The sequence below is a fragment of the Anabrus simplex genome, chromosome 1 (genome assembly GCF_040414725.1).
Source record: "Anabrus simplex isolate iqAnaSimp1 chromosome 1, ASM4041472v1, whole genome shotgun sequence".
Lineage (NCBI taxonomy): Eukaryota > Metazoa > Arthropoda > Insecta > Orthoptera > Tettigoniidae > Anabrus > Anabrus simplex.
The window spans coordinates 891,942,082-891,969,472 of NC_090265.1; the positions used below are offsets into that span (position 1 = coordinate 891,942,082).

Here is a 27,391-nt window from a genome sequence, read left to right on the forward strand (position 1 = left end):
ACTCCATCTGAAGTAGCATTTCCTCCTGTAAAATTGACTTGTTTTGTTAACTTATACTATCTGAAATAGTTGTTGAAATTTCAATTCACTGAAATTTAACTTCATCGTGCAATAACCTTTAGGATAAGCTTGAATAATCTCATTTCCACTCCCTTGAGTAGTTAATTTCATGCACCCAGAATATTCTCCGATCTCTTTTCTTTTCACTTCATTTCTGCCTCCTCACAAAAATGCTAGCGCTATCAGACCTTTCATTGTGTGCTTTAAGTTTCTTGTAGAATTCCATTTGATTCTGTTCCGCTAGATGTGAGCGGTCGAGTGGAAATTTCATCGTTTTGGTTTGATTCGATTCCACTAGGTGGGAGCGAGCTTTTACTAGGCCACTCAGCCGTTGCCCATGGTTCACGAACTAGGACATGACTTCAGTAATCCACACTATGAATCATTAAAAATTATTATTATTATTATTATTATTATTATTATTATTATTATTATTATTATTATTATTATTATTATTATTATTATTATTATTATTATTATTATTATTATTATTATTTAAAAACTTATTCTGTGCAAAAAAAATTGAAAGAAAAGAAATAAAATCTAAGATAGTACACAAAGATCACACGGCAGTGAGGTAATTAATATACCAACTACACAACAATAATACTTAGTCGTACTATATTTTTTATCCTACAACGCTCTAACATCATGTAATGTTCTTATTAATGGTTATGAATTTCATGTTTTTGGTCCGTATTGAACTGAGAGTAATATATAAGTAATAATAATAACAACGTAAACGTTTCCACCTTTTCAATACTAAAATATATTCACAAAATTATAAATTACACGGTACTAGTTTCGACCCATTTAGGGGTCATCATCAGCCGTATTGGAGCAAAGATCACTTTTGGCGAAATCCTAAGAAAATGTTATTTTAAAGAATAACAAGTGAAATGAGATGTTATTATGGTAATAGTTAATAATACAAGTATTATTATTATTATTATTATTATTATTATTATTATTATTATTATTATTATTATTATTATTATTATTATTATTATAAGTGATCTTTGCTCCAATATGGCTGATGATGACCCCTAGATGGGTCGAAACTAGTACCGTGTAATTTATAATTTTGTGAATATATGTTAGTATTGAAAAGGTGGAAACGTTTACGTTTTTATTATTATTACTTATATATGTAATGTTCTTTCAATGCAAGTGGAGAACCATAGTATCAAATTTGCAAAAACAAGGAGAAAGTAGTGACTCTATGTTCAAAGATAAAGGGATAATATAAGTTCGTACATTTCCACGATGTAAGAAGTAACCAATTGTGCTCATTCCATATGAAGTCTAGCATAAAGCATAGATTACGACCAATGTGAGACAGTTCAAGAGTTTTTCAAGAGTAGGATTATCTCGTAGATTTTTAATTTCTCCAGGACCTTGATGTATTTTCCTTTATTTGCAGAATGTATTAGTTTCATGTCTTATTCAATATTGGTAAAGAAATAATTATTTTCGCACATATGTTCACACATGACCAAATTACTCGCTTGTGTTATGGCTTTTTTATGTTCTTTCTATCTGACCGCTCTATTTCTTCCCAGTTGTCCAATATAGTGTTTCCTACAATTTTGACACGTTAATGTACTGTTTATACCTCTGATTTATTGAAATGATTGCCTTTATTAATGTTATTTAAGCCTGCAAAAAAACTTTTTGTTATATGCTCAATGTGGTATTCGAATATTGTATTTCATGAAAATTTTGGACAGATCATAAGAATGCCTATTGCTGCATGTGAATACTATGTATTTTTTCTTTTCTTTTTGTTTCTCAAGAAATGTTTTGGTTTGTTGATGATTTTATTCTTTTCTTTATTGACATAATTTCTTGAGTAACCATTACATATTGCTATGTCATAAATTAATTTCATATCTTTCTTACGTCCTTCTTCTGAAATGGGAATGTTTACCGCCCTATTAATTAAATGATAAAAAGTGGCCTTCTTGTGTTGTCCTGAGTAATTAGAATTATTTCTAATTATTGTATTAGTTTGTATTGGTTTTCTATATGTTTGATATTCAAAGTGGTTGTTATGTCTTGAAATTGTTATATTAAAGTAATTTAAGGATTTGTTTTTTTCTGATTCAATCGCAAATTTAATATGTTCGCCCATGTTGTTTAAAACATCCCGTAGTTCTGCCGGTTTCAATGTTTGTTCATTGATAATTACAAAATCATCATCCACATATCTAGCCAAAAAATCCAGCCCTTGTGTCCCCTTAACCAAATAAATATTTGCTTAAATGCCTGAAGCTAGTGAGCCTTTTGCTACTCCCTTTTCCTGTTCGTAAATTTTATTATCGAAAAAGTTATTCAGCGAAGTAAAAGTTAAAATTCTAATAAACTCTTCAGTCTCTACTTTGTTTAGCCCACTGTGTTGAAACAGATTATTTCTTATGCTCTTAACTGTTTCTGTTACTGGTATGTTGGAGTACGAGTCTGGAATATCAAAACTATGAATATAATTATCTTTAGTCAGTGTGATATTCTTTGTCTTACTACAGAAATCAATGGTGTTAACAAAATTCGTTTACTATTAAACCTGAAATGTTTCTTTAGGAATATTTGCATAAATTGTGCAATTTTATTAGTTGGGCTGTTTTTAAAATTTACCACTGGTCTAATCAGTACATTCTCCTTATGAATTTTTAGCCATGCTCTTAAAGTGGGTAATCCTGTGTTTGTAGTCTTCGGGCATTTCATGTCTTTAGCGACAAGTAGAAAATTTGTTTCATTCAAGCTTTTCTTAAGTTTCTTTTGCATTGTTGGTTGGATCTTTTTAAAGTAATTTAAAATTTATTATTATTATTATTATTATTATTATTATTATTATTATTATTATTATTATTATTATTATTATTATTATTATTATTATTAAAGAAGTAGATTGTTTTGTTAATACAATCTTGTTTATCTAATTAAACTTTAGTATTGTCCACTTTAGTTATTATAATATAATTCTTTTTAATTTTCTTATTAAGCTGTTCTATACTACTATTAGTCATGTCATATTTACTATACTTTTTTTGTGTTCTGTTATTTTGGACATGTTTTCCTTTGCCTAATACCTTACCGCTTCTTGTTGGTCTACCGAGATATTGAATGAAAAGTGAAAACCTACAACCTGTTTTCCAGCCATTGACTGGGTCAGAGATGTAATGAATGAAGCATATAGAGACTATTAGTACGATGGGGTCACCACTCGCAGAGTGATTTATTAATGACTGATAGATGCTATAAAATGAGAATGGAGAGTGTTGCTGGAATGAAAGATGACAGGGAAAACCAGAGTACTTACCAGGGTATTATTTATAGTTAATTCAGTTTCTGCTGTCATTTTTGCTGCCTCTTCTTTATAAATGTCTTTCTTGGTATAGTGACAGTTAATGTTTTAGACCTTTTTCCAAAATATTTATTTCTTCTGTATTGAAATTGAGCTTGGTATGATTAACTGGTGGGTAAAATATATGTTCAGCGTTCTTGTGATTCATTGTTGAATTGAAATACTTATTATTTTTTCCCCTCATTAACATTTTATATTTGTTATCTAGTGTTGTCTGTTTTCTCTTTAGAGTTGTGAACAATTGATTATTCTGTTAATTTGGGTTGAGTCATATACTAAGGTGGATATTTTTGTTAGTTTCAAGTGTAGATTATAAACTGTATTTTCCAATCTAGACCTTATGAGGTGTAAAATTTATTTCATTTCTGAGCCACATTTGATTTACTTTGATCTGTGTTTTTCTTTCTTGATAGTGTGGTTCACCTTTTTTGTGAAAAATCTGTAGTTGTTTTAGAGTTAAATTGTGTGTGAGACATTTTTTCTGAAGATCCAACATTTCTTAACAGCATTAGTGAATTAAACATGGAATTTGGCCTTAAAATAATCAGCAGTTAGAAAATCTCCAGTGTTATCACCCTGGATGGAAACAGTATGGAAAAGGTGTCATATTTTATGCTGGCTAACACAAGAATGGAAGCTGGATGTAGAAATCGCCATTTGTAATTGGAGAATGATTGACTGTGATGATGGTGATGGTGATGATGATGGTGATGATGATGATAAATAAGTCAAAACCAGAATCAGCATTGCAAGAAGTTTGTTTCTGACATTAAAATATCTCATGTGCAGCCATGACCTACAGTTGAATCTCGTTGGTGTGTCATGAAGTGTTATGTATTACCGGTGCTGTTTTATGATGTTGAAGGATGGACACAAAAGTCTTCCTTTGAATGTGAATTTATCACAGAATGTTGAAGATCGAGTGGGCAGACCACGACACCAACAAGCAGGTACTGTGTCATGCTGTGATATCATGTGAATTCTCTAGCCTCACAAAATGTAGGAAAGCAGCCTGTTTTGGTCACCTCCTCCAAAATGGCTAATACATCCTAATCCAACTTATCATAGAAGATAAAATAGAAGGGAAACATGGAAATGGGTGAAGAAGATATTCCTAGACACAGAACTACGACAGTGTTCAGTATCTATGATACAGCAATTGTGAAGTGGGAAACACAAATTAATATTACTCCATAATGGAAGCCATACTTCTGTGAGGAGATGACACCAGAAAAAGAACAGCAAAGGGGTCTCTGCTGGACAGTTTCAAAGAGTGAGTTAATTTTTCTGGGTGGACATGGAATTTGTTACCAGAGGTACTTAACATTCCTACAATTATGACAGAAGTGTCACGATTTTTTGCCTAGCCTTCTAGAGTCAACTGCCTTGGCCGGGATGAAACCTGCATACTTGGCATCATGAGTTCTACTCTCTTCCTCCAATCCATCAAGTTGAATTCACATTGCAGTTGATAGGAAATTTGAATTTTGGTGAGAGAGATTGTTGTCGTATTCTGTGCCATCTGTTTGTTATTAATAGACTCATTTCTTGTTTTGCAGGTGGAGATTGGCAAGTGGTCATTTTATTTTATGAAATTTAAATTTGTCTTTATTGCAGGCAAAGCAGTCAACTGGTGGTCTTCTTGGTAGTTGGGATGGCTTTATGAGTGCTAGTTCAACTCCTCCGCAGCAACGAGGGCCAAGTTTAACTCCTGCACAGCCTTCTATACCACGAAATGCCAGTACACCTAATCTGGAAAGTAAAGCACGTGATCCTTTCGCAGATCTAGGTGAGTCTTTTCAGTCAAAGGCCTATAGTGTGTTATTCATTAGAATGAATATGATATTTATAGAAGAGAGGAAAACAGCTGAGCTGCATTGCAGGATCGGATCAGCTTATTTGAGAGTGATTTTTTTGCTATTGCTGGTCAACAACTCAAACATATTTTATATTTTATCATCCTCAGAGTTAATGAAATGTACAGTAATACAAAATTGTAAACAGTAGATGCGTTGATTTTGCTACCACATTCACCAGTCGATAAACAATCTACAAAATATAACCATGATTTAGATATACAGTAAGAGTCCAGTATAGCAAAAATTCATAATGGCAAAAAATTTACTCACTATAGCAAATTGTTCTTGGATCCAAATTTTCTTAAAATTCAGAAGAATACAAACAACATTAAAATCAGTATGGAACAGTGATCAGTTTGTTTAAACTTACATTTTTGCAGATGATTTCCATACTGTATAAACGCATAAGTAAGATGTCAATCTTAAAAATTATAATACTATAGCATTACTCCAGAGGTTTCTCTGGCAAACATTCCAGTTTTCTTACTCAAACAGTCACACCTTACCTTATTTAACCGTATATGTATCATGAAAACATATTTCAAGCCCCAATAATAATAACTTTTCCCTTATACATTTACTTGGCAATAATCTTTCTGAAATGTAACCAGATGCAAGAATATATAAAGTAACCTATGAAATCAGTGATTCATCCTGCCACGTCTTGAAGTATTAGGCTGCATTCATACTCCATTTCAGAACCTGTCATAATACAGGATTAAAACTACCCATTCATTTACTTGGGCCTTTATTGCTAACGAATTAACAACTACTTTCTGCCACATTATTTACATATTTATTATGAAAACATGTTCTCCCCTTTTGTTTCGAACTTGGTTTATTTACACTAGTCAACAGGTATTACTAATAGACTTCTGCAGCGCCTTTGAATATCAACAATAGAGCTCGCTAGAGCTTGTAGTGAGAAATCGATACGGAAGATCGATTGCATTCAGTATAATCACTGGAGTGCAGGATAAATATCGAGAACGGAAAGAATTATGCATGCTGAATCACTCATAGTGATGGATGAATTCATGGAACGGAGTTCTCGTAACTGAAGGATATACACAGTTTAATATAGGAATTTTCAAGGGGCATAAAAAAACATTGTTAAAACAGAGTTATTTGACATTATAAATTTTCCAGCCAACTCATTCCTGGTTGCCAGCGTTTCGCCCCAGTGTGCTAAGTTGGGCTCATCAGTTGGTAAATAGCACACCTACCAAGACGCATGGCTAGTACATTTAAAATGAAATAACAAATAACGTGGTTCAACCTATTCAGTACAAGTAAATAAGAAATGTAGTGTTACATTCTTATTTAATTATAAGCAGAAGCGGTACCGGTTTCGACCATCATTCTGGGTCATCATCAGCCGAATAAACATACAAAAACAATGCATAGGAAAACAAGAATTAAAGGATGAGTCTTTCACAAAAACAGTTGAAGAAGCAATAAAAGATAATGGGGATTAGCACTGCACGATTTTAAATTGTAAAATCTAGAAGTAGGAGGTCAGTCACTTATATGAAGTAAGGCGCAATCTTCTGAAGAGTAGCACAACACACGCAATGTTCGGCACTGTGCCTCAAAATGTTTATGAGAAGAGGTGAACAGTTAAGTGAGCCAGCCTGTGTTTTTCATTTGTTTCCGGTATTGCGCTTTTTACCATTTTTCTGTTCACAATTGGTTTTTATGTCAACTGTTCTGAAGAATCTACAAGATGCTGGTTACATACTTCTATTATCTTAAATTATATTAAATTGTATTTTATATATTTTCGCAACCGAAACAATTACAGGCTTGATCATTAAGCTATTCACAGAGTTTCGTCGGCATTTGAAAGCACAGTGCCGGACATTGAGTATGTTGTGCTGATCTTCAGGAGCTAGCATCTTGCTTCAATCAAGCGACTCGTCTTCAACTTCTACACAATTTTGACTTCATATTTATTAAATTGTGTTGTGACTTCGCGCCTGATAGTATACACAGGCTACTACTTCTTCTAGATTTTACGATTTAAAATCGTGCAGTGCTAATCTCCATCATCTTATATTGCTTCTTCAACTGTTTTGGTGAAAGACTCCTCCTTTAATTTCTTGTTTTCCTATGCATTGTTTTTGTATTTTTATTTGGCTGATGATGACCCAGATTGGTGGTCGAAACTGGTACCGCTTCCGCTTATAATTAAATAAGAATGTAACACTACATTTCTTAATTACTTGTATTGAGTTGGTTGAACTACATTATTTGTTATTTCAATTTAATTGTGATACAGTTCAATACGGAACATCACGAAATTTTTATATTTAAATGGCTAGTGCATAATGTGGAGGCCATTGGAGCCACCGGCAGTGCCAATGCAGTATGAGAGACTTTGTCTCATTTTCAAAAATTGATGCCTGCCTGGCCATCAGATGATGCTGCATTTTAGTAGGATGTGCGTCCAATAATATTTATAAGTTAGACACTAATTGTATCGTCCCTAGAAAGGTGAAGTATCGTAAGCGACAAAATATGAATTTTACAGGAGATGATAAAAACTATTAGTGCGTTGAATACTTACAGTGTAGGCAATTTTGGTTTTTATTCTACTACTAAAATGAATTTTTTTTTTTTTTTGCTTTATTATCCTATTAGGTTACATATTTATTCAATCGTAGCGAAAAGGAACTTACTTTAATGTTATGAATATCGCTTACAATAGCTTTTGTAGCGCTTATAGTGCTTTGGAGGGATTGGTTTGAATGAATGTAAGGCATGAGAATAATAAGAGATTTTCCTAAAGAGAAGTAGATAAAGGTTTGATTAGGAATGAATCGGATGTCCTCTACGTTATCTTTTTGATCAGGACAATGTTTTAGCAGTTTATAGGCTCTAGAATGCTTATCCATCATAACTGCAATGCACAAATGACCTGACATGTTCCGTGGTATTATTGCCTCAAAATAAATTGGCCCTTGAGCAAATCTCGTAAGAAGCTGAGGAGGACCCCGTCGTGTGTCCCCTGCTAATCTCCTTGTTGGATATCACCCATCAGTCGTTAAAAGTACACTCGGTTTCTTCAGTAACTAACTCACAAATTTATTCACAAGATAACTATCATGTCATAGCGTATGGCCTCCAGAGAGGCCTGGTGCAGGTTTTTCAAGTTGACGCCGATTAAAACAGTTCTATTATTTCTAAACTTCCAGTTGAAGCCTAACTCTTTTACAAAATTTCTCAAAATGATACAACCTCCTTGGAAACCAATCTTCTCTCCTGATACATGGCTTAATTTAGATATTGATGGAGTTGTTTTCTGAAGAACATAAAATTAATGGTTTGTGTGTCAAAATCTTAAAAATCCATTACACCAATTTTTTTTTCCTTTCCATGTTTTTCCTTGTTTGTCAAATAAATTTTCTTCAGTCTTATGCTGTCTCTGTTCTACTAACTATTTTTTTGCTACTTGCTTAACGTCACACTAATACATTGAAGGTTTTTGCCAACAGAGGGTTTCTTTCCGTCCTCGGCTTCTATATTCATAAAACTATGAACATTGAACAATGCCGCATTTGTCCTCTTGTTGTCGCAAACTTCAGTTTAGAATTTTCAGCGGCTTAATTCACTTCGTGCACGGACAGTAGGAATATCTACTGACAGTGAACCGATTTGTTTAGTGACTGACCATTCAGTCAAGTCTGTCACAAGAAGCATTACATATCCTCAAAAGCACGTTTCCAGGTGTGGGGGACGTAAGACCATTCCACTGGTATACTAGCTATCAACATGCGATAGATTCGTCAACAGGCTTTGCCTTATGTTTCAAGTGCCAAATTGATTTGAGGCAGTTATAAACGTGTAATGACTGACAACAGTCATGAAGAATGAAACTGACGCATCTCATATTTCGTACAAAACTAAAACTTGTTGCTTACGATAACCTGGTGTTCTGTATATTAATGATGATGATTACTGTACCAGCAATTACCCTGGCAGCGTTTTGAGAGGAGGAATGGGCCTTAGGGGCTGGACAGAATAGCACAAGTAGTTTAGAAACCCAAAGATTTATTACATTTAAAAGGACTAATTCACAATTACTATGTTAACGAACTTCCTTAAATGACTGAATGACACGCTTAAATAAAATGAATAACTTACATGGTAACCAATAAGAGAAGGGTTCCCCTTTTCCTTTTTTTTTTTTTTTTGTTAACCCGTTAACCTTGCAACACAGAGGGAACAAGCCCTCGCAAAATAGGAGAAGGGTTCCCCCCCCCCTTTTTTTACCCGTTAACCTCGCAACACAGAGGGAACAAGCCCTCGCAAAAGAAAGAAAAACCTTGCTAAATTACAAAGTTCAAGGAGAGGAAAGTTCCCTGTTATTCACAGTACTGGCCTAGTACCAGGTAATTCTGGGAACATGACAATATCATCTTAAATTTAGGGTATCCTAAGAAATTAGCATGAATCGTAAAAACAGTAACTACAAGCACAAGGCTTACACGCCCGAAGGGCTTTTAAAAACATGTAAGTTCTCCAAAATTGCACTGGCACCTCACATTCTTCACACAGAACAATAATAGGAAAGGTCTCCAGACTATTCCAAGTGATTACAAAGGAGCCTTCGAGAGTCTATATCTTTCGAACTGTTTAAGATTACTCAAATTAATATTTACAAGTGTCTGTACCCATTCAATAAGGGCAATAAATATAGAGATCACAGCAATCAGTTTTACAGTGACTAGAATATGAACATAGTTTCATTAATCAACAAAGCCTAATCCTTAAGGACACTTGTTACAGGACTCTACATACACAGCCCTATATGCCCTCAAAAGTAGTTCGCTTTCAACCACCTCAATCCTCCCTTCATCCGCTACCCACACTGAAAATCTTACAATATTACAATTGTACCTCCATGCCCGAGAGTGCTTAGTTCGAACCTGATGCGGGACCAGCCCGCAGTGTGTGACGTACAAACTCAAAAATAATTCTCATAAATGTCCATGCCCCAACAAATGACAAAAATGCCAAGGGAAAAGAAGAAACTGACAAATTTTGGGAAGAACTGGACCATCTACTATTAAACATCCCTGATGTGTAGACATTAAACTCTTGTTTGGAGATTTCAGTGCAAAATAGGGTAAGAAAAATATCATCATACAGTAGTGGGAAGATGGGCCAGCTCATAAATTCACAAACAAAAATGGGCAAAGATTAATTGAACTTTGTGAGGACCATAGACTTATTCTGAAAACCACAAAATTTAAAAGACAACTGCACAAATTAATGACTTGGAAATGTCCTAATGTAAAATTGGGGAGTTTCAAATTGATCATGTAGCCATGGTGAAAGTAATGTGAAAGATCTCCAGGGGGTTGACATTGATTCCGATCATTATATATTAAAAATAAAGATAAAGTTAACACCTAGACGGAGACAAATAAAAATCTCAATCCACTAGGCAAAGAAATTATGATCCCAGTTATTTAATAAGTAATAAAATATATATGGAGAGATCTACAACACCCCTCATCAAAATCTCTTTATTTGCAAATGAGGTGTCTACCTCGGTGGCAAATGGTACACTAAAATACATTATTGTCAAGCACTAAATATTAAATTAACAAGAGAAGAAAATTTTTCCTATAATACAATATTATACAATTTACGCTAACAATGTTTTCTATTAAACACACAGCTCGTCCTTAATAAATTTATATTGTTTACAAAATTCTACTTATAATATCTCCTGTACTACTTACAAATATAGTCAACTGATATACAGTATGTGGAATTACTTCAAATGATACTGTACAACTGGTATAAGATTAATATTTACATTGCATTTATTTATTTACTTTTTTTTTTACCCGTTCTGGATCCTAAGTAGCATAACGACCAGCTGCGTCTTAACCAGAGCCCCTTTTGCCACCACTTTTCAGAGTTCCTGAAGGGCCTTCACAGCTACCGTAGCGGTCCCAGGGCCCTCGAAGTCCCCACTGTACTTCACCCCTACAGGCAGTCCCCTACTTTGGCTGTCCAAACTCCTTAGACCAGGGGATGGAATTAATTTATTCACACACATTTTTTTTATTTACAATAACCTGCACTGGTCGAATGCCCTCTAACACTTCATTTATTTTCTCTGTTGCTGTTTATTCTCTTCTTGAATATCTGTACAGATTTTGGAAAAGGATCAAACACTACCCCTGGTAAACTGTTCCACTCCTTCACACCCTTCCCAATGAATGAAAATTTACCCCAATCGCTTCTGCTAAAATTCCTTCTAATTTTATATTTGTGGTCAGTCCTGCCGATATAATTATTTTCCAACTGAAGCCTCTCACGGATATCTCCCCATGCTGCTTCTCCTGTATAGGCTCTATATAATCCTGTAAGTCTAGTTTTCTCCCTTCTCTTACTTAAAGTTTCCCACCCAAGTTCCTTTAACATTTCTGATACACTACTCTTTCTCCTGAAATCCCCTGTTACAAATCTTGCTGCTTTCCTCTGCACACTATCTATTTCTTTTATTAGGTATTCATGGTGAGGATCCCAAACACTGTTTGCATATTCCAATAATGGACGAACCATACTCAAGTAACTTTTTTCTTTTAATTCTTTGTTGCATCCTTTAAGTAGCCTCATTATAACATGTAATGATCTGTATGCTTTCCCAACAATGTCATCAATATGATCCTTCCAGTGCAAATTACTTTCAAATCTCACACCTAAGTATTTGCACTTGCCATCTTTTGGGATAACTACCTCATCCAAAGTATATTCAAATTCAGTTTTAAAGCTCCTGTTTGTAAAAGTTGTAACAGTTGATTTGCCTCCATTAACCTTCATATTATTTTCTTCAACCCATTGTTGGATACTTTCAAGGTCCCTTTGCAATTCTGAACAATCCTCAATGTTATTTATTTCTCTATAAACAATTATGTCATCTGCATACGATCTTATTTTTGATGTTATATTGTTCCCTAAATCATTTGCGTATATTAAGAAAAGTAACGGACCGATTATACTACCCTGTGCAATTCCCTTCCAAACTTTCTCTTCCTGAGATACATTATTTCCTACTTTGACTTTCTGAACCCTTGAATTTAGAAATGCTTTTATCCAACGTGTAACCCTTACGTCCAATCCTATTCCCTCCAATTTCTTTAATAATATTCCATGTTCCACTCTATCAAAGGCTTTGGAAAGATCTATGGCTATGCAATCTAACTGACCTCCTGAATCCAACTGATCTGATATGTCCTGCTGAAATCCCACCAGTTGTGCCTCACAAGAAAATTTCTTTTTAAATCCATACTGGCTCCTCATGAACCAATTTTTATCATCACATATCCCTCTGATGTACTTCGATATTAAACTCTCCAGAATTTTACAAACTATACTGGTCAGGCTGATTGGTCTGTAGTTCTCTGGTTTCCTTTTATCACCCTTTCCTTTATAAATTGGTATTATTATAGATTCCTTCCATTCCTTTGGTATTACACTATTATTTATGACATAGTCAAAGAGAAATTTTAAATAAGGCACTATGTACCACCCCATTGTCTTTAATACCTCCCCAGTAATTTGATCACTTCCTGCTGCTTTTCCTTGCTGAAGCAGTTGGATTTCTCTGAAAATATCTTCGTTTGTGAATGAGGAGCTTCTTGTTTCCCTCTGTCTCTCTCCCTCTCTATCTTCTGTTTCGGTTTCCAACTCTTGACAATCATCTGCTGAATCTCTAAATTCCCTACTAAATAGGTTTGCTTTCTCAGTATCTGTTAAATAGTGTTCACCCCCTTCTCCCACCATTGTAGGAATTTGGATTCCTTTTCCTTTTTGATTCCTGATATATGAATACAGCTTTTTCCATTTCCCTTTGTGGTCATTACCCTCTTGAAGTATGCCATTCATATAATTCTCTTTTGCTTCCTTTTTCACTCTATTCAGTTCCCTCATTAGCTGTTTTCTAGTTTCTCTACTCTCCCTACCCTCTTTGATTTTCCTGTTTACTATTCTACATTTTCTTTTTAATTTTCTTATTTCCCTTGTATAATAAACAGGGTCTGAGGTCATTTTACCCTTCTTAACAGGTACAAATCTCTTCTCTCCTTCCCAAATAATTCCTTTAAATTTAGCCCAAAGTGTATCCACGTTACTCCCTTCACTTATCCAACAACTGAATTGTGATTTAAGGTAAGTCCCAAATTCATCAACTTTAGTTTTTCTGTACAATTTCTTGTCTTGTGTAACCCTCTTATTAAGCCTTTTTGGTACGAGTCCTACATCCATTATTACAGCCTTATGGTCTCCTATTCCTTCAATTACCTCAGTTTTATCAACAATTTCCCATGGTTTAACCAAGAATACATCTAGTAAGTTATTGAGACGAGTCGGTTCTTGTACTACTTGTGTAAATCCTCCCTCCCAAATTAACTTATTTGCCAGTTTCTGTTCATGGGCTTCACTTGCAGCTCCTTTCCATTCAACTTCAGGCAAATTTAGATCTCCCCCAATTATTACCATATCATTATTATTGTTTTTACGAGTATAATCTATTATTTTTTCAAAGATTTCCATGTCTCTTTCCTCTCTTCCAGGCCTGTATGTTCCTATAATTCCCACCTCCTTCATATTATCACAAACTAATTTTATCCCTAATATTTCATCCCTTTCATCGGTAAACCATTCATGTGAACAGTAAGTTTCCTTCACCAGAATAAACACACCCCCTCCCTTTTTATCTCCTCGGTCTCTACGATAGACTGTGTACCCTTCTGGAAATACTTCTCTATTACCCACCCCTTCTTTCAACCACGATTCCACTCCTATCACCACATCAGTCTCATAAGATTCCATCAATGTACCGAATTTTAATTGTTTATTTACTACACTTTGACAGTTTACCAAGAGCAATCTCAGACCCCCTTCCTCCCTAAAACTTGACTGTTGCAATTGGGTAACTTGAAATTCCTTACTATCCTGAGTTTCTTTTTCTAGTTGACTGAGCCAGCTTGAAGTACAGCTGGCTCTTTCTACTAGTTTTCCTGGTCAGTATTATAACTCAAGGGAGTTGCCTGTTTTACAGTACATATCTTAAGATTAATAAAATCTAGAACAATATTTGCTATCTTTCGTTTACCTGAATTGTTTAGATGGAGGCCATGTTTTGTATAACAGTATCTCTCAAAACTGCTGCATTCTATAACCTGAGTATTCCGAAAATGTTTACAAATTTTAACAATATCTGTATTGACCTTGTCCACTTCAATGTTCACACACGAGTCTCTACTCAAATCATGCCTGTGGGGCACGTTCACTACAAAAACATTAGTGTGGGTCAGCTTCCCTAGTGTATGTTTAAGTTGTGATCTTACATTCTTGGCGTCGTCGCGAGCTACGTCGTTCGTCCCACCGATGATAAGCACTGCATCGCCGCTCCCGAAGTTGGGGACGATAATTAACAAACTGAAAACTGTAGCTGAGGAAATTGCTCCCATTAAACAGAGAAAGAAACGTGCCTGGCGGAATGAGGAATGTGACAGAGCAATTCAACAAAGGCATAAAACATGGTTATCTGACCAACAACAGAAAACCAAAAAATCCCGCGAAGAACTCGTCAATGCCAGAAGACAAACGGCCAAGGAAATGAGAAGAATCAACCTCTTAACCTAGCAATTATTTACAAAATTGTGATATTTTTTACTTAATTTTTTTATTGTTAAAATGGACACACTATTGAAAAACAGTGACAGTGGTAGCAATGAAAGTAAATTTTGTGAACTTAACAACGAAATATAAACCGCTGAAAAGTTCCTGTTTAAAAATGCCAAATATATTCGTGATATTTTTATGGGTTCGGTTCTTCTTTTAACTCACATGTGAAATAAATAACACAGCACTAACCAGGTGGCAAGTAAGATAACATGACACAGAATACTGTACAAGAAAGACATTGTTCATATGTTTATGGCTGTGTGAAATGCCGTAAAACAAGGATCAACACAGTGCTGCATCGTACTCCTTACACATGTACCTGGATTCCATTTGTGCCTTCTTCCCTCTAGTATTGCACACAGAAATCCATCAGACTCGCTAAACTTAATGTCAAACTCTTCTTTACTCTCCAGTTTCAACTAACAGACGACATACACTTAGATAGCAATAAATATGGAAAAGCTGCGAAAACAAGCTGCCTGAGTTATCAACATCCACTACAGTTGAGCCAGAGACATCTTTTGGCAAAAATAGGAACCTGAAGTAATATTATAAATATCTGGTGGAAATGCTGAAAAATAACAAGAAACGAGTATATTTGGGCCTTTAAATTAGGTAGCGATCAGTGAGCAACATTCCCGAGTATACTCAAGTTTTTATTTTATATAAATATATAAAATTCAGAATATACTCTGACTTTTGTGCTAAGGGGTTAAAATAAATTATCAAAAAGAAGCACTGAATACCATAGAAGAAGCATTTAGTCAACATAAAACAAGAGACTATTACAAAACATACCAACAATATCAAAGTACACTCCACCTACGCTTATGATGAAAAATAAAAATGGGGAAACTGCACACAATAATAGGAATAATGCCAAAATTATGGCTGACTATATTAAAGAATTACTTAACTGTGAAGATCCAAAAGAAAAATTTGATTTTGATCCTTTCCCAAAAAATAAAACCACTTGAAAAAGTTTTATTCACCAACGTATGATGAAGTGATCAAAGCAGTAGATTCCTTCAAGAACTACAAAGCAGTCAGTTATAAATTTCATAGTTGGTTCTGTATTGAGTAAAGACTATACGTAAAAATAAATTTGTATTTATTTTTACGTATAACTACAAAGCAGCAGGAGAGAATCAATTGGTAGCAGAACTATGGAAGAATGCAAATAAACAAACCCTTCAGAATTTACATAAACATATCATAGATATCTGGAATAGTGAAGAAATGCCTGAGGAATGGACTACAGCAATAATCCAGCCACTGCACCAAAAACGGTGATAGATCGGATCCCAGTAATTATCGAGGTATATCTCTGCTTGATGTTACTTACAAGATTTTATCTAAAATTACATATACAAGATTTAGAAACAACTTGACCAGGAACTGGGAGAATATCAGAGGGATTTTGACCAGAACAAAGCTGTCCCGATGAAATCATCAGTCTTAAGTGGATCATGAAACACCATTGAGTTTGGAACACAAGATTAATCATCACTTTTGTTGATTTCAAAAAAACTTATGACAGTATTTGTCGTGAGTTGCTGCTGAAAGTTCTTAAAGAATTTGGTTTACACCAAAAACTCATCAATCTTATTGTAATCACTCTTATAAATATTAAGTCGAAAGTCAACTTTAGAGGTGAATTGTCTGAAATATTTTAAATCCACACTGCATTTTGACAGGGAGATGGACTCTCACCATTATTGTTTAACTGTGCCCTGGAGAAAGTCATGCGAGAATGGGTAAAGAAATGTCATTCAAACATCAAGATTGGAGGAATATTAAACTTAATTGCCTAGCATTTGCAGACGATCTTGCATTACTAGTAAGTAGTGTGGCTAAATTTCAAATTGAAGTACTTGAGAAAATTGCTGCAAAAATCAGACTGCAAATCTCATTTGAAAAGACTGAAATGATGCCGACCTTCAGAATTGAAACACCAGCCATTCACCTCGACAATGGCAAACAAATTCAGATTGTTAATAAGTTCAAATATCTTGGGGAAATTATAACTTGGAATACAAGGGTGAAAACAGCAATTAACAGCAGAACATCCAAACTGAAAATAGCACAGCAAATCACCTGGCCAACTTATTAAAAAAATCTCTCTCCACGAATGCTAAATTTCGACATTACAGTACAGTTGTAAAACCTGAAGCAACTTATGCTAGTTATACACTCTTCAAGTTGAACACTAATGTTGAGCCGGCACAAGGTTGCACTTGACAGTTGTAATTCATGTTGGCACCACTACAAAAGTGAAATTAAGAACGTCACCCGTCAGTCAGAATCACCAATCTACTACTTTTTATGTCGGATACAGTTACGCATTTTATTCATGTTAATTCGTATTTAATTCTGTATAGTGCTTATAATCTTTTATTTGCTTACACAAATATGAGCATTTAAAAAAATATTATTGTAAGTTTTAAGCGAGCAACAAAATAAATACAAACTATTTTCAGTTGAATGTTGTCGGCAATATTGGTCGTATAGTGGTGCCATCTATAACTACCATGACTACCATATTGAAGTGTTGCCGTTTCGTCTGTCGACACTAGCACATGGTCAGGTGTGATTTGCATGTTTATGAAAGTTTTGTTTTCTTTGTGAGATAATTGTGAAATTTTATTTTAACAAATGCAGTGCGATGTCACGGAAATTACAACATAGTTATGAACCGTGAAGTGATAATCCTCTGCGCTGCGGAGTGGCCCTTAATAGTCAGTCATTAGAATTAGTGCGGACAACTCTTGAGTTTTACGGGAGGGAGAGGAAATTCGTACGCTTGTATAGCCGTCTCTCTGTTCCTGCAGATCAAGTTGTGGAACGCGTATGTCAAACATTAGGGCTTTCAGAGCTTACTGTTATTCAGTCAGGTGTTCGCCTCCAAGAACACAAGTAAAAAGGGAGTGGGGAACATAGTAGCAGAAACGGAGCTGATAGTAGGGACTTGTTTCACGAATTAAGCTATCTCCTGTAACAGGAATTAATTCTTTCCAGACTGATGCAATACGAAGACACGTGTACGACTATAACAGCTCAAAGTCCCTTCTGTCATTGTTATGGACAATGCACCTTACCACTCTGTAATAATGGACAAGACCCTGCCTTCGAGCGCCCGTAAAGAACTGTTAGTGGAATGGTTGCAGTAAAGAAATATCCCAGTGCATATGTGTATGACTAAATTAGTCGACGAGGTAGCGAAGGAACTTGGGCACGAGGTTATTAGGTTTCCGCCGTACCACTGTCACTTCAACGTCGTGGAGTTGGTACCGTATGGGGTGAAGTGAAACATTACGTACGCACTAATAACAAGTCCTTCACAATTACTGAAGAGGAAGGACTGTTCCAGGAGAGCATTGCTCGAATGGATATGGCTTCGTGGAGGAAGAAATTTAGCCATGTTGAAACATTCATTGACTCGACGATGGCAATAGGCTTACATGGCATCATCAATGACTTTCAGGAGTTGCTGTTCTGCCTAGGCGACGACAATGACAACGAAGGCGACGGTATTGATGGCAGTGATCTGGAGGGTATTGAGCCTCTACCTGTATGAATCAGGTATAAAAATAAGGTTTCTGAATTTTTGTAAATTTTATAGATTTTACTTGAAACCTTTTGTGTTAGCACCAGTGTGTATTATTCTAACATTTATTGGTGTATTTAAAGTGAGATTCTTGTCGGCCAATTTCTTCCGTATTTTCTAACATCGTGATAATAAGAACTTCGTAGTATATGTACCTCGTATCATTTTGTGTGATGAAATATTTTATTGTAAATCGGTGTGTTGAAAGTTAGATTTTTGTCGGCCGATTTCATTTGTATTGTGTATTATCGCGATGACATTAAAAGCATTTCTCTCATGTTTTTAAAAACTCACGTGTCGTGAAATCAGCTGTTGTTGCGGCCACAACATCACTTCGTCCGCCACTGCAGTGTGACCAACATTGTACGCAGCTGTCATGTGCAAACTTACGCTGGCCCACCTATAAATCAACAACTGATAAATTGCAGGAAGTAGATAGAAGAATCATCAGGACAATCATCAATAGGAAACACCAAGTTGATGGCCAGTGGAGATTATTACCTAATGAAGTGATATATCGTCAAAGCAAATTAATAATAGATACAATGCGGAAAAGGAGAATTGCCGTTTTTTGTCATGTACTCAGACTGCTAGAAATCAGACTAGTGAAGCACTTAATTAGTTACGGAAAAAAAAAAAAAGAACACTTGGTTCACAGAGATCATGAATGATTTAGGAGAATTAAATTTATCAATGCTCCAAATTGAAGGCAGAGAAGAGAAGAGGATTCTAAGGAATAAACATGAATGATTCATATTCATAACATTTGAACGAAGGAAGTACACCATTACTGACAACCAAAGGGCAGCCGGATCTGACAGGATGAAGAGGTTTTGGGAGCGGAAGAAGCTGAAAAGCTGACTCTGTTTACTACTATTAGACTTGAATATATATGACTGATTAAAGTGCTCCAATGGGGGCGTAAACTATGTAAAAAAAAAAAATCTGTGTAATATCCTTTGCTTACAATGAAAATTCTTTTACTGATTCATATATTGTTACGGGCAAATTTGAGCGCATTAGTTTTGCTGTTATCAATATTCACACTCTACTCCAGCATTTATATTGAATGAGATCTTCTGTATCGATTGCTCACTACATGCACGAGTGATCTCTCCCCGAGATTTAAAGGTGCTGTTGACCAGTGGCATCGCATGCTTAAAATCTTCGGATTTACACACAGAACTCACAATCCTATCGATAAATTGCTCCTCAGTTGGTTAGTATCTTAACGGAAACCCAGTTACTCTCATTTCTTGCTGTCAAAGTCCAAGTCTCTGATGCATTTTTTTTTTTTTTTTTTTTTTTTTTTGTCACAATTTGCTTTACATCGCACCAACACAGATAGGTCTTATGGTGACGTGGTACAGGAAAGGGCTAGGAGTGGGAAGGAAGTGCCATGGCCTTAATTAAGGTACAGCCTGGTGTGAAAATGTCAAACCACAGAATACCATCTTCAGGGCTGCAGACAGAGGAGTTTGAACCCACTCTCTCCCGGATGCAAGTTCTCAGCTGTGCGCCCCTAACTGCACGACCAACTCACCCTGTGAAAGAATTATGATATGTAGTTTTAATAGGGAAGATAATAAGAAAAAAACACTAAGACTCTGAAAGATGAGTGAAGAGCTCAAGGACAAAGAATTGAGAGAAAGGACTAGAACTGGAAGAGGAAGGTTAGGGAATAAGTATATGTTAACACATTCGATCCTGGACATTTCCTAGCAACTTCCATGAATGACATTTTCTGGTGTAGTAAGCCCTCTGTGCTCACAATCAATCAGACACACATACCAGTGATGCCTTGTTTCTTTTTACATAACAGACTTTCAAATATTACAGCAGCAACACCGTACACATAAGCAGAACCATATGAAGAAAACAACAGGTTAGAATGTTTAAGGTTGAGGTAGATTATATCCATTTATTTTATCATAATTGTTAGCCTGGTTGCAAGATCATATCACGGAGTCCACATATATCAGAAGGTAATTCCATACCTGCTAACTTTTATGGTTTATCCATAAAATATACGGAAATTGCAGCATTTTGCAGTTATACGGATGGACATTGTCATTTTAAGACTTTGCAGTCAGAAATTTGAAATGGTAACATTCAATAATCGCTCCACTTCCGTACAATCGATTGTTTGCGTGGGTTGAAGCACACTCTGATTTGGTCGAAGGAAAGTCCACGAGAGTCGATAACTCATTCATTGATATGATTGGTATTTTTAACTGTGTGATGTTTGTGTTGTTATTGGAATTGAATTTAAAGCCGGGATAACAGTTCTTCCATGTGACTCTTAGGTGTCAACAGGCCTTGCTCCAAAAATTCCTTGGTCTGCTTGTTCGCTCGTTGTGATTTAACCTATATTCTTTCACATACTTTGTTTTCGAAGTTGGTGTTCCTCGAAAGTTTTGACCTTTTAAGGTTGTGACATATTTTAATGAAGCATTTGAGTTTTTGTGTTATAACTTTGTGCTTTGCTGGTCCCTGTATTTGTTGGACTAATTACATTCGTTCCAGTGACTGGGTACACCGCTGTTAGCGAAGCCCATTAAATTATAAAGAAGAAAATGAAGAAGAATTACATTCGTTTCACATGTGTATGCTTTCTACCTTGTGTATATTCTTTGTTCACTAAGTTGGTGTTGTGTTCATTTAATGGTTTAAGACTGTGTGTGCTTTGACATGTTTTAATGAAGTGTTTGACTGCCTCGAGTGTTTGTTATAATTTTATGTGACATTCAGTGATCCAGGTTCATTTCGATTTTCAGTACATATCGAGACATTTGTTCTCGGACATTTTCATACGCTACATTCCTATTGTAGATTATCATTAATAAATCCAATAAAAAACAGTACTTCCAGACATTTAAAGAATCATATTCTGTTGATTTTCCGTACATACTAAAATCAAGAAAGGGAGAAAATTTTGCCTTTTGCACGGTATGTGGGAATGATATTAATATTGCACATGGTGGAGGAAACAATTTAAGTGATTAAGTGGCATTCAGACTTCGAACGTAGTGAACGATCTCCAGGATAGGCTACAGATATATCCCTTTTATTTTCATCAGTGAGAAACTACTTTTGTACTGCCTGTGACTACATCATCAACAAGTTTCCACAGATGCACAATTTTCTTCCATTCGTTTTTTTCTCGGAAAAGTTTGCTATCATGTTATGCAAGGAAGAGAATGAAACTACAGATGGGGTGATGAATGAGCTTCAGAGGCAGTTCACAGCTCTTCAGGTAGATAACACTTCGGCTCCAAATCAAGATGCTGCAAGTGATTCCAGTTCGGCACAAATATCAAGAATTCGTCGAGCCGATGGACTTCTTAAGTATAACCGAATTTCTGGAGTAATGCTCTCTATTCTCACCATACCCCATAGCAATGCAGAATGTGAACGTGTTTGCAACCTTGTGAAGAAAAATAGAACAGAGTTCAGATCATGCAAGTCCAATGAATCTCTGGAGTCTATTTCTATTTTGAAGAGCAGAAGTTCTGGTTCCTGTTATGACAAAACATTTTCTCAAGACCTCTTGCAGGAAGCTAAAAAGGTCACAACTATGATTTTAAAGTCGAACAAGTGTGTAGCACCGTGTGTATTATATTATTTCTTGCCTGTGTTATGTTAAACAAGTTTTATTGTTACAAGTAACAACTCTCATTATTGTTCCGTATTGAAGATGACGTTAGGCATAGATATCAAGGATAATTAAATAAAAAACCACCTATTCAATACTTTCCACGTTTAATGTGGTTATTATCTACATGATTTTATGTAGACTCATTTGGTCAGGTACATGTTTCACCCATTATTTTGGGCATCTTCAACCTGTAAACAACCTTTAGGTCAAGGTTTGGAACCTTTTTAACTAATATAAACATACTAATATATACACTATATACAACATATACATTATATACAATATATACAAACATAAGTCAATACAGTAAAGTTTTTTGGTCCTAATCTATTTAATATGGAAAATGTCCAAAACTAAAATGGATCTTCTTTTCGGGGTTTATGTGACCCCTATATCATATTAAGTACTTGACGTATCGTGTCTGGTGACAGGATGTGTCGTCAACAATCAGTGGAGATTTGAACTGATTGTAGGTTGGTCAAGATTGAAAATATAAATTTAAATTGAATGTGTTTTAACTTGGCAGTTCTGGTTAACTTAAAATGTTCAAAACTAAAAATAAAATGAAACGGATCTTCTTTTTTCTTGAGAAGGGGTGATATTAAAACTGGAGCTTGTTTGACCCACGATTTTCATTTTCATGTTCTTGACGTAACTAATATTTAAATGTGTTGTCGTGTACAAGTGGAGATTCAAAAGCCGATTGTTGTAGGTAGACTGGTCAAAAACGTTGTGAATGAAACTGTTAGCGTCTTGACTTTGGGTCTCATGTAACGTCAAGGAATTGACAAGAGTACAATATTTAGCTGTTTCATAGTTTTAGGCTGCTGCTTAATTGGGAAGAGACATCCTAGACACTTGATACAGTCTTGTGTGAAAATTGTTCCCGTTGATGTGTTGCTTGGTCTTTGGGAGGGATCTTAAGAATATCTGTAATGAAGTAGAAAATAATTTTGAATTAAAAATTTTTTGAGCACGCGTTGTGATAAAATGTATTAAATTAACACCTCTTAACTGTAAAATGACTTACTTGTTCAGTTAATACTAGATGGATCTGTCTGTTCCGGCAGCGCCTGTCTTGTCACCATTTCTACTCCTGGTGTTGTAATGGTGCGGTAATGGAGGGGCGGGGCATAGAGGGAGAGTGAGGGTAGGCTGGTCTATGGGCGTGTGTGCTGTTGCTGGAGGGGAGTTTCTAGAAGCAATGTGGGCGGGTTTAACTTTTGGCATGATGGATGAAGCATTTGAGTGTGGAGATTTAAATAAATGAGGGATTTTGTTTTGATCTGAATTCACGATATTAATTAATCTAGGTGTTAATTCGTACAAAGGATTTTTAATTTCATTGACGTCGTTGAGATTTTTATTTTTATTGTAGGTTTGGTCTAAAAAGATGTGTAGGTTTTCCAATTCATTCATTAATTTCCCTTTACCTATGCTTCTAATGATGGTAAGATCTTTCTCAATGGATGTAAAGTGATGGCCCGTTTCTCTCATATGTTGGCTCATCGCTGAGTACTTATTGTGTTTTTGAGCGTTATAATGTTCCAGATATCTCGTGTTAAAGCTGCGGCCAGTCTGTCCGATAGAAGAAAAACCACATTGTGTACATGTTAGTTTATATATGCCGGACCTTGAATAATGGTTGCTATTGTGATTGACCTTGTTGTGGTTAAAAAACATGTTTCGATTAGTGTTAACTGTCCTGAAGGCTATATTGATATTGTGCTTCTTTAAAGTATTTGCGATCTGATGGACGGCTGGGTTGTTATATGTAAATGTGGCGAAACTGGTTTTTTTAGGTTTTTCTGGGATGAGGTTAGTGGACAATTTAATTTTGATTTTATTAATCAAACGGTTGACCATATCTATTTTAAACCCGTTCAGTTGAGCAAGGTTCCTTATGTACTTCAGTTCAATTTTTAAATTGTTGGGAGAAAGAGGAATTTTTAAAAGCTCTATAAATTAAATTATAGAAAGAGGCTTGTTTTTGGGACTTGGGGTGTATGGATGAATTCATAATAGTTAAGGGAGAGTGTGTAGGTTTCCTGTATATTCGAAAATCGAAGGTATTATGTCCGCGTGTAATAGTTAAGTCCAAAAAGTTTAATGAGTTCCTAACCTCATCCTCTTTAGTAAACTTAACATTGGGGTCAATTTTGTTTAGGGACTCCAAGATCTCGTCACTATTAGTGACATTTTTGTCGAAAATTATGAAGGTATCGTCTACAAATCTCAGCCATAAACATACGCCAAACCTACAATAAAAATAAAAATCTCAACGACGTCAATGAAATTAAAAATCCTTTGTACGAATTAACACCTAGATTAATTAATATCGTGAATTCAGATCAAAACAAAATCCCTCATTTATTTAAATCTCCACACTCAAATGCTTCATCCATCATGCCAAAAGTTAAACCCGCCCACATTGCTTCTAGAAACTCCCCTCCAGCAACAGCACACACGCCCATAGACCAGCCTACCCTCACTCTCCCTCCATGCCCCGCCCCTCCATTACCGCACCATTACAACACCAGGAGTAGAAATGGTGACAAGACAGGCGCTGCCGGAACAGACAGATCCATCTAGTATTAACTGAACAAGTAAGTCATTTTACAGTTAAGAGGTGTTAATTTAATACATTTTATCACAACGCGTGCTCAAAAAATTTTTAATTCAAAATTATTTTCTACTTCATTACAGATATTCTTAAGATCCCTCCCAAAGACCAAGCAACACATCAACGGGAACAATTTTCACACAAGACTGTATCAAGTGTCTAGGATGTCTCTTCCCAATTAAGCAGCAGCCTAAAACTATGAAACAGCTAAATATTGTACTCTTGTCAATTCCTTGACGTTACATGAGACCCAAAGTCAAGACGCTAACAGTTTCATTCACAACGTTTTTGACCAGTCTACCTACAACAATCGGCTTTTGAATCTCCACTTGTACACGACAACACATTTAAATATTAGTTACGTCAAGAACATGAAAATGAAAATCGTGGGTCAAACAAGCTCCAGTTTTAATATCACCCCTTCTCAAGAAAAAAGAAGATCCGTTTCATTTTATTTTTAGTTTTGAACATTTTAAGTTAACCAGAACTGCCAAGTTAAAACACATTCAATTTAAATTTATATTTTCAATCTTGACCAACCTACAATCAGTTCAAATCTCCACTGATTGTTGACGACACATCCTGTCACCAGACACGATACGTCAAGTACTTAATATGATATAGGGGTCACATAAACCCCGAAAAGAAGATCCATTTTAGTTTTGGACATTTTCCATATTAAATAGATTAGGACCAAAAAACTTTACTGTATTGACTTATGTTTGTATATATTGTATATAATGTATATGTTGTATATAGTGTATATATTAGTATGTTTATATTAGTTAAAAAGGTTCCAAACCTTGACCTAAAGGTTGTTTACAGGCTGAAGATGCCCAAAATAATGGGTGAAACATGTACCTGACCAAATGAGTCTACATAAAATCATGTAGATACTAACCACATTAAACGTGGAAAGTATTGAATAGGTGGTTTTTTATTTAATTATCCTTGATATCTATGCCTAAAGTTTTATTGTGTAAAGCCTTTTTCAATTACCGCATATCTGCTTAATTTATCAAGGAAGTCCTGTCATGTATGCTCCAAACTAGTATTCACCATGCCTGCTGCTGTTTATCATCGATTTCTTCTCGATTGTTATGTTCATCTACAAATCATTGGCCTATGATGTAAGTAGATAGGATTTCATTGAAGTATCCTGTTTAAAGCATGAATTATTGTATTTTGTAGCCCAAGAAGTATTATTTTCTTCAAGCCAGGGTATAATAATAAATGGTCTGTTATTGGACATTATAAATTTTCCAGCTAACTCATTCCTGGTTGCCAGCGTTTCACCCTAATGTGCTAAATTGAAAAATTTATAATGTCCAATAATGGACCATTTATGTTGGCATTATAAATTTACTCATTTGGGACAAATATTTCAGGTTCCCTATTTACTTACTTACTTACTTACTTACTCCATGGCTCTACGGTCCTTTAAGGACCTTGGCCTCCTTGACCCCAGCTTTCCAGTCGTCCCGGGCTTCAGCACGCCTACGCCACCTCCTGACTCCAACGGTCCTCAGATCAGTCTCCACATCCTCACTTCTCACATTCCATGTTCCAATATATCCGTATCGTTGCCATTTAGTGCGCTTTAGTCGTCGTAAGTTTGGGACCGTCCGGTTATCTTGATTTGGTTTCTGAACAATATGTAGTTTTATGGTAGTGGAGTTGTTAGCCCCACGTACCAACCCCCAACCTGGAGGACCAGGATATCACTCTTAGTCTGGATCATCACCTTAGACCTGTCCGGCTTGGGTGGCCCTACCAGGAGCATATGCTCCCGCCGGCATAGCTCTAAGGATCATTTGAACACGCAAGCCTCCAAAACACCCGGCAAAATGTATTTTGCCTTCGTCAAGGTGGTGTTACCATCGGGAGGTCAGGTTCCCTATGGGAATCAATATCTATATCAAGCCGGGGTATGTAAAAAATTGTTAGATTTTTTGCCGCGTGTGAGTTTTACTGATAGCCTTTTTCTAAAGTTGGTAGGTATGTAATTTACATTTTCCACTCCTCACACTATCCATGAAATGCATTGTTTCCTGTTCAGAATTTCATTCTGCTAGATATGAATGACAGAGTATAAATTTCCACTGTTTGGTTTAGCTCTATTCCATTAAGTGAGAGCTAGGACTGACAGGTGGGGTAAAACCTGCTGCAGCTCCACTCAAATTTGAAAATAGGTTTTATGACTAACTATGTAAAAAAAACATTGATTAGAACCAATGGCGTGCGATGAACACATTTGTTACCCCAGCTGCAAAAATGTCTTTTAAATATAAGCAATCGTAGCCCCACTACACTCTCTAAAGTCAACATTACTATTTTATAAGGCTACATTTTTCGTGGAAAGGTTTATCTGAGCAGAGAAAGGTCTTTCAAGAATATTTCTAACCGCACACTCGCACATAATCCAAATTGATTTTCACGGCAGTGACGACACCATCATAACTTAATCTATAGAAGAATTTAAACCATTTACTTCCAGTTTCACCGGTGA

General features: G+C 35.6%; 1 protein-coding gene across 1 annotated transcript in view; it reads left to right on the forward strand.

The window, feature by feature from the left end:
• Positions 1 to 27,391, forward strand: part of aux (cyclin-G-associated kinase) — a 487,932-nt gene that overhangs the window by 357,591 nt on the left and 102,950 nt on the right. Inside the window, exon 20 of the mRNA XM_067136097.2 lies at positions 5,042 to 5,213. Coding sequence (XP_066992198.2) covers positions 5,042 to 5,213 — 172 coding nt within the window. The remainder of the gene's footprint in view (positions 1 to 5,041; positions 5,214 to 27,391) is intronic.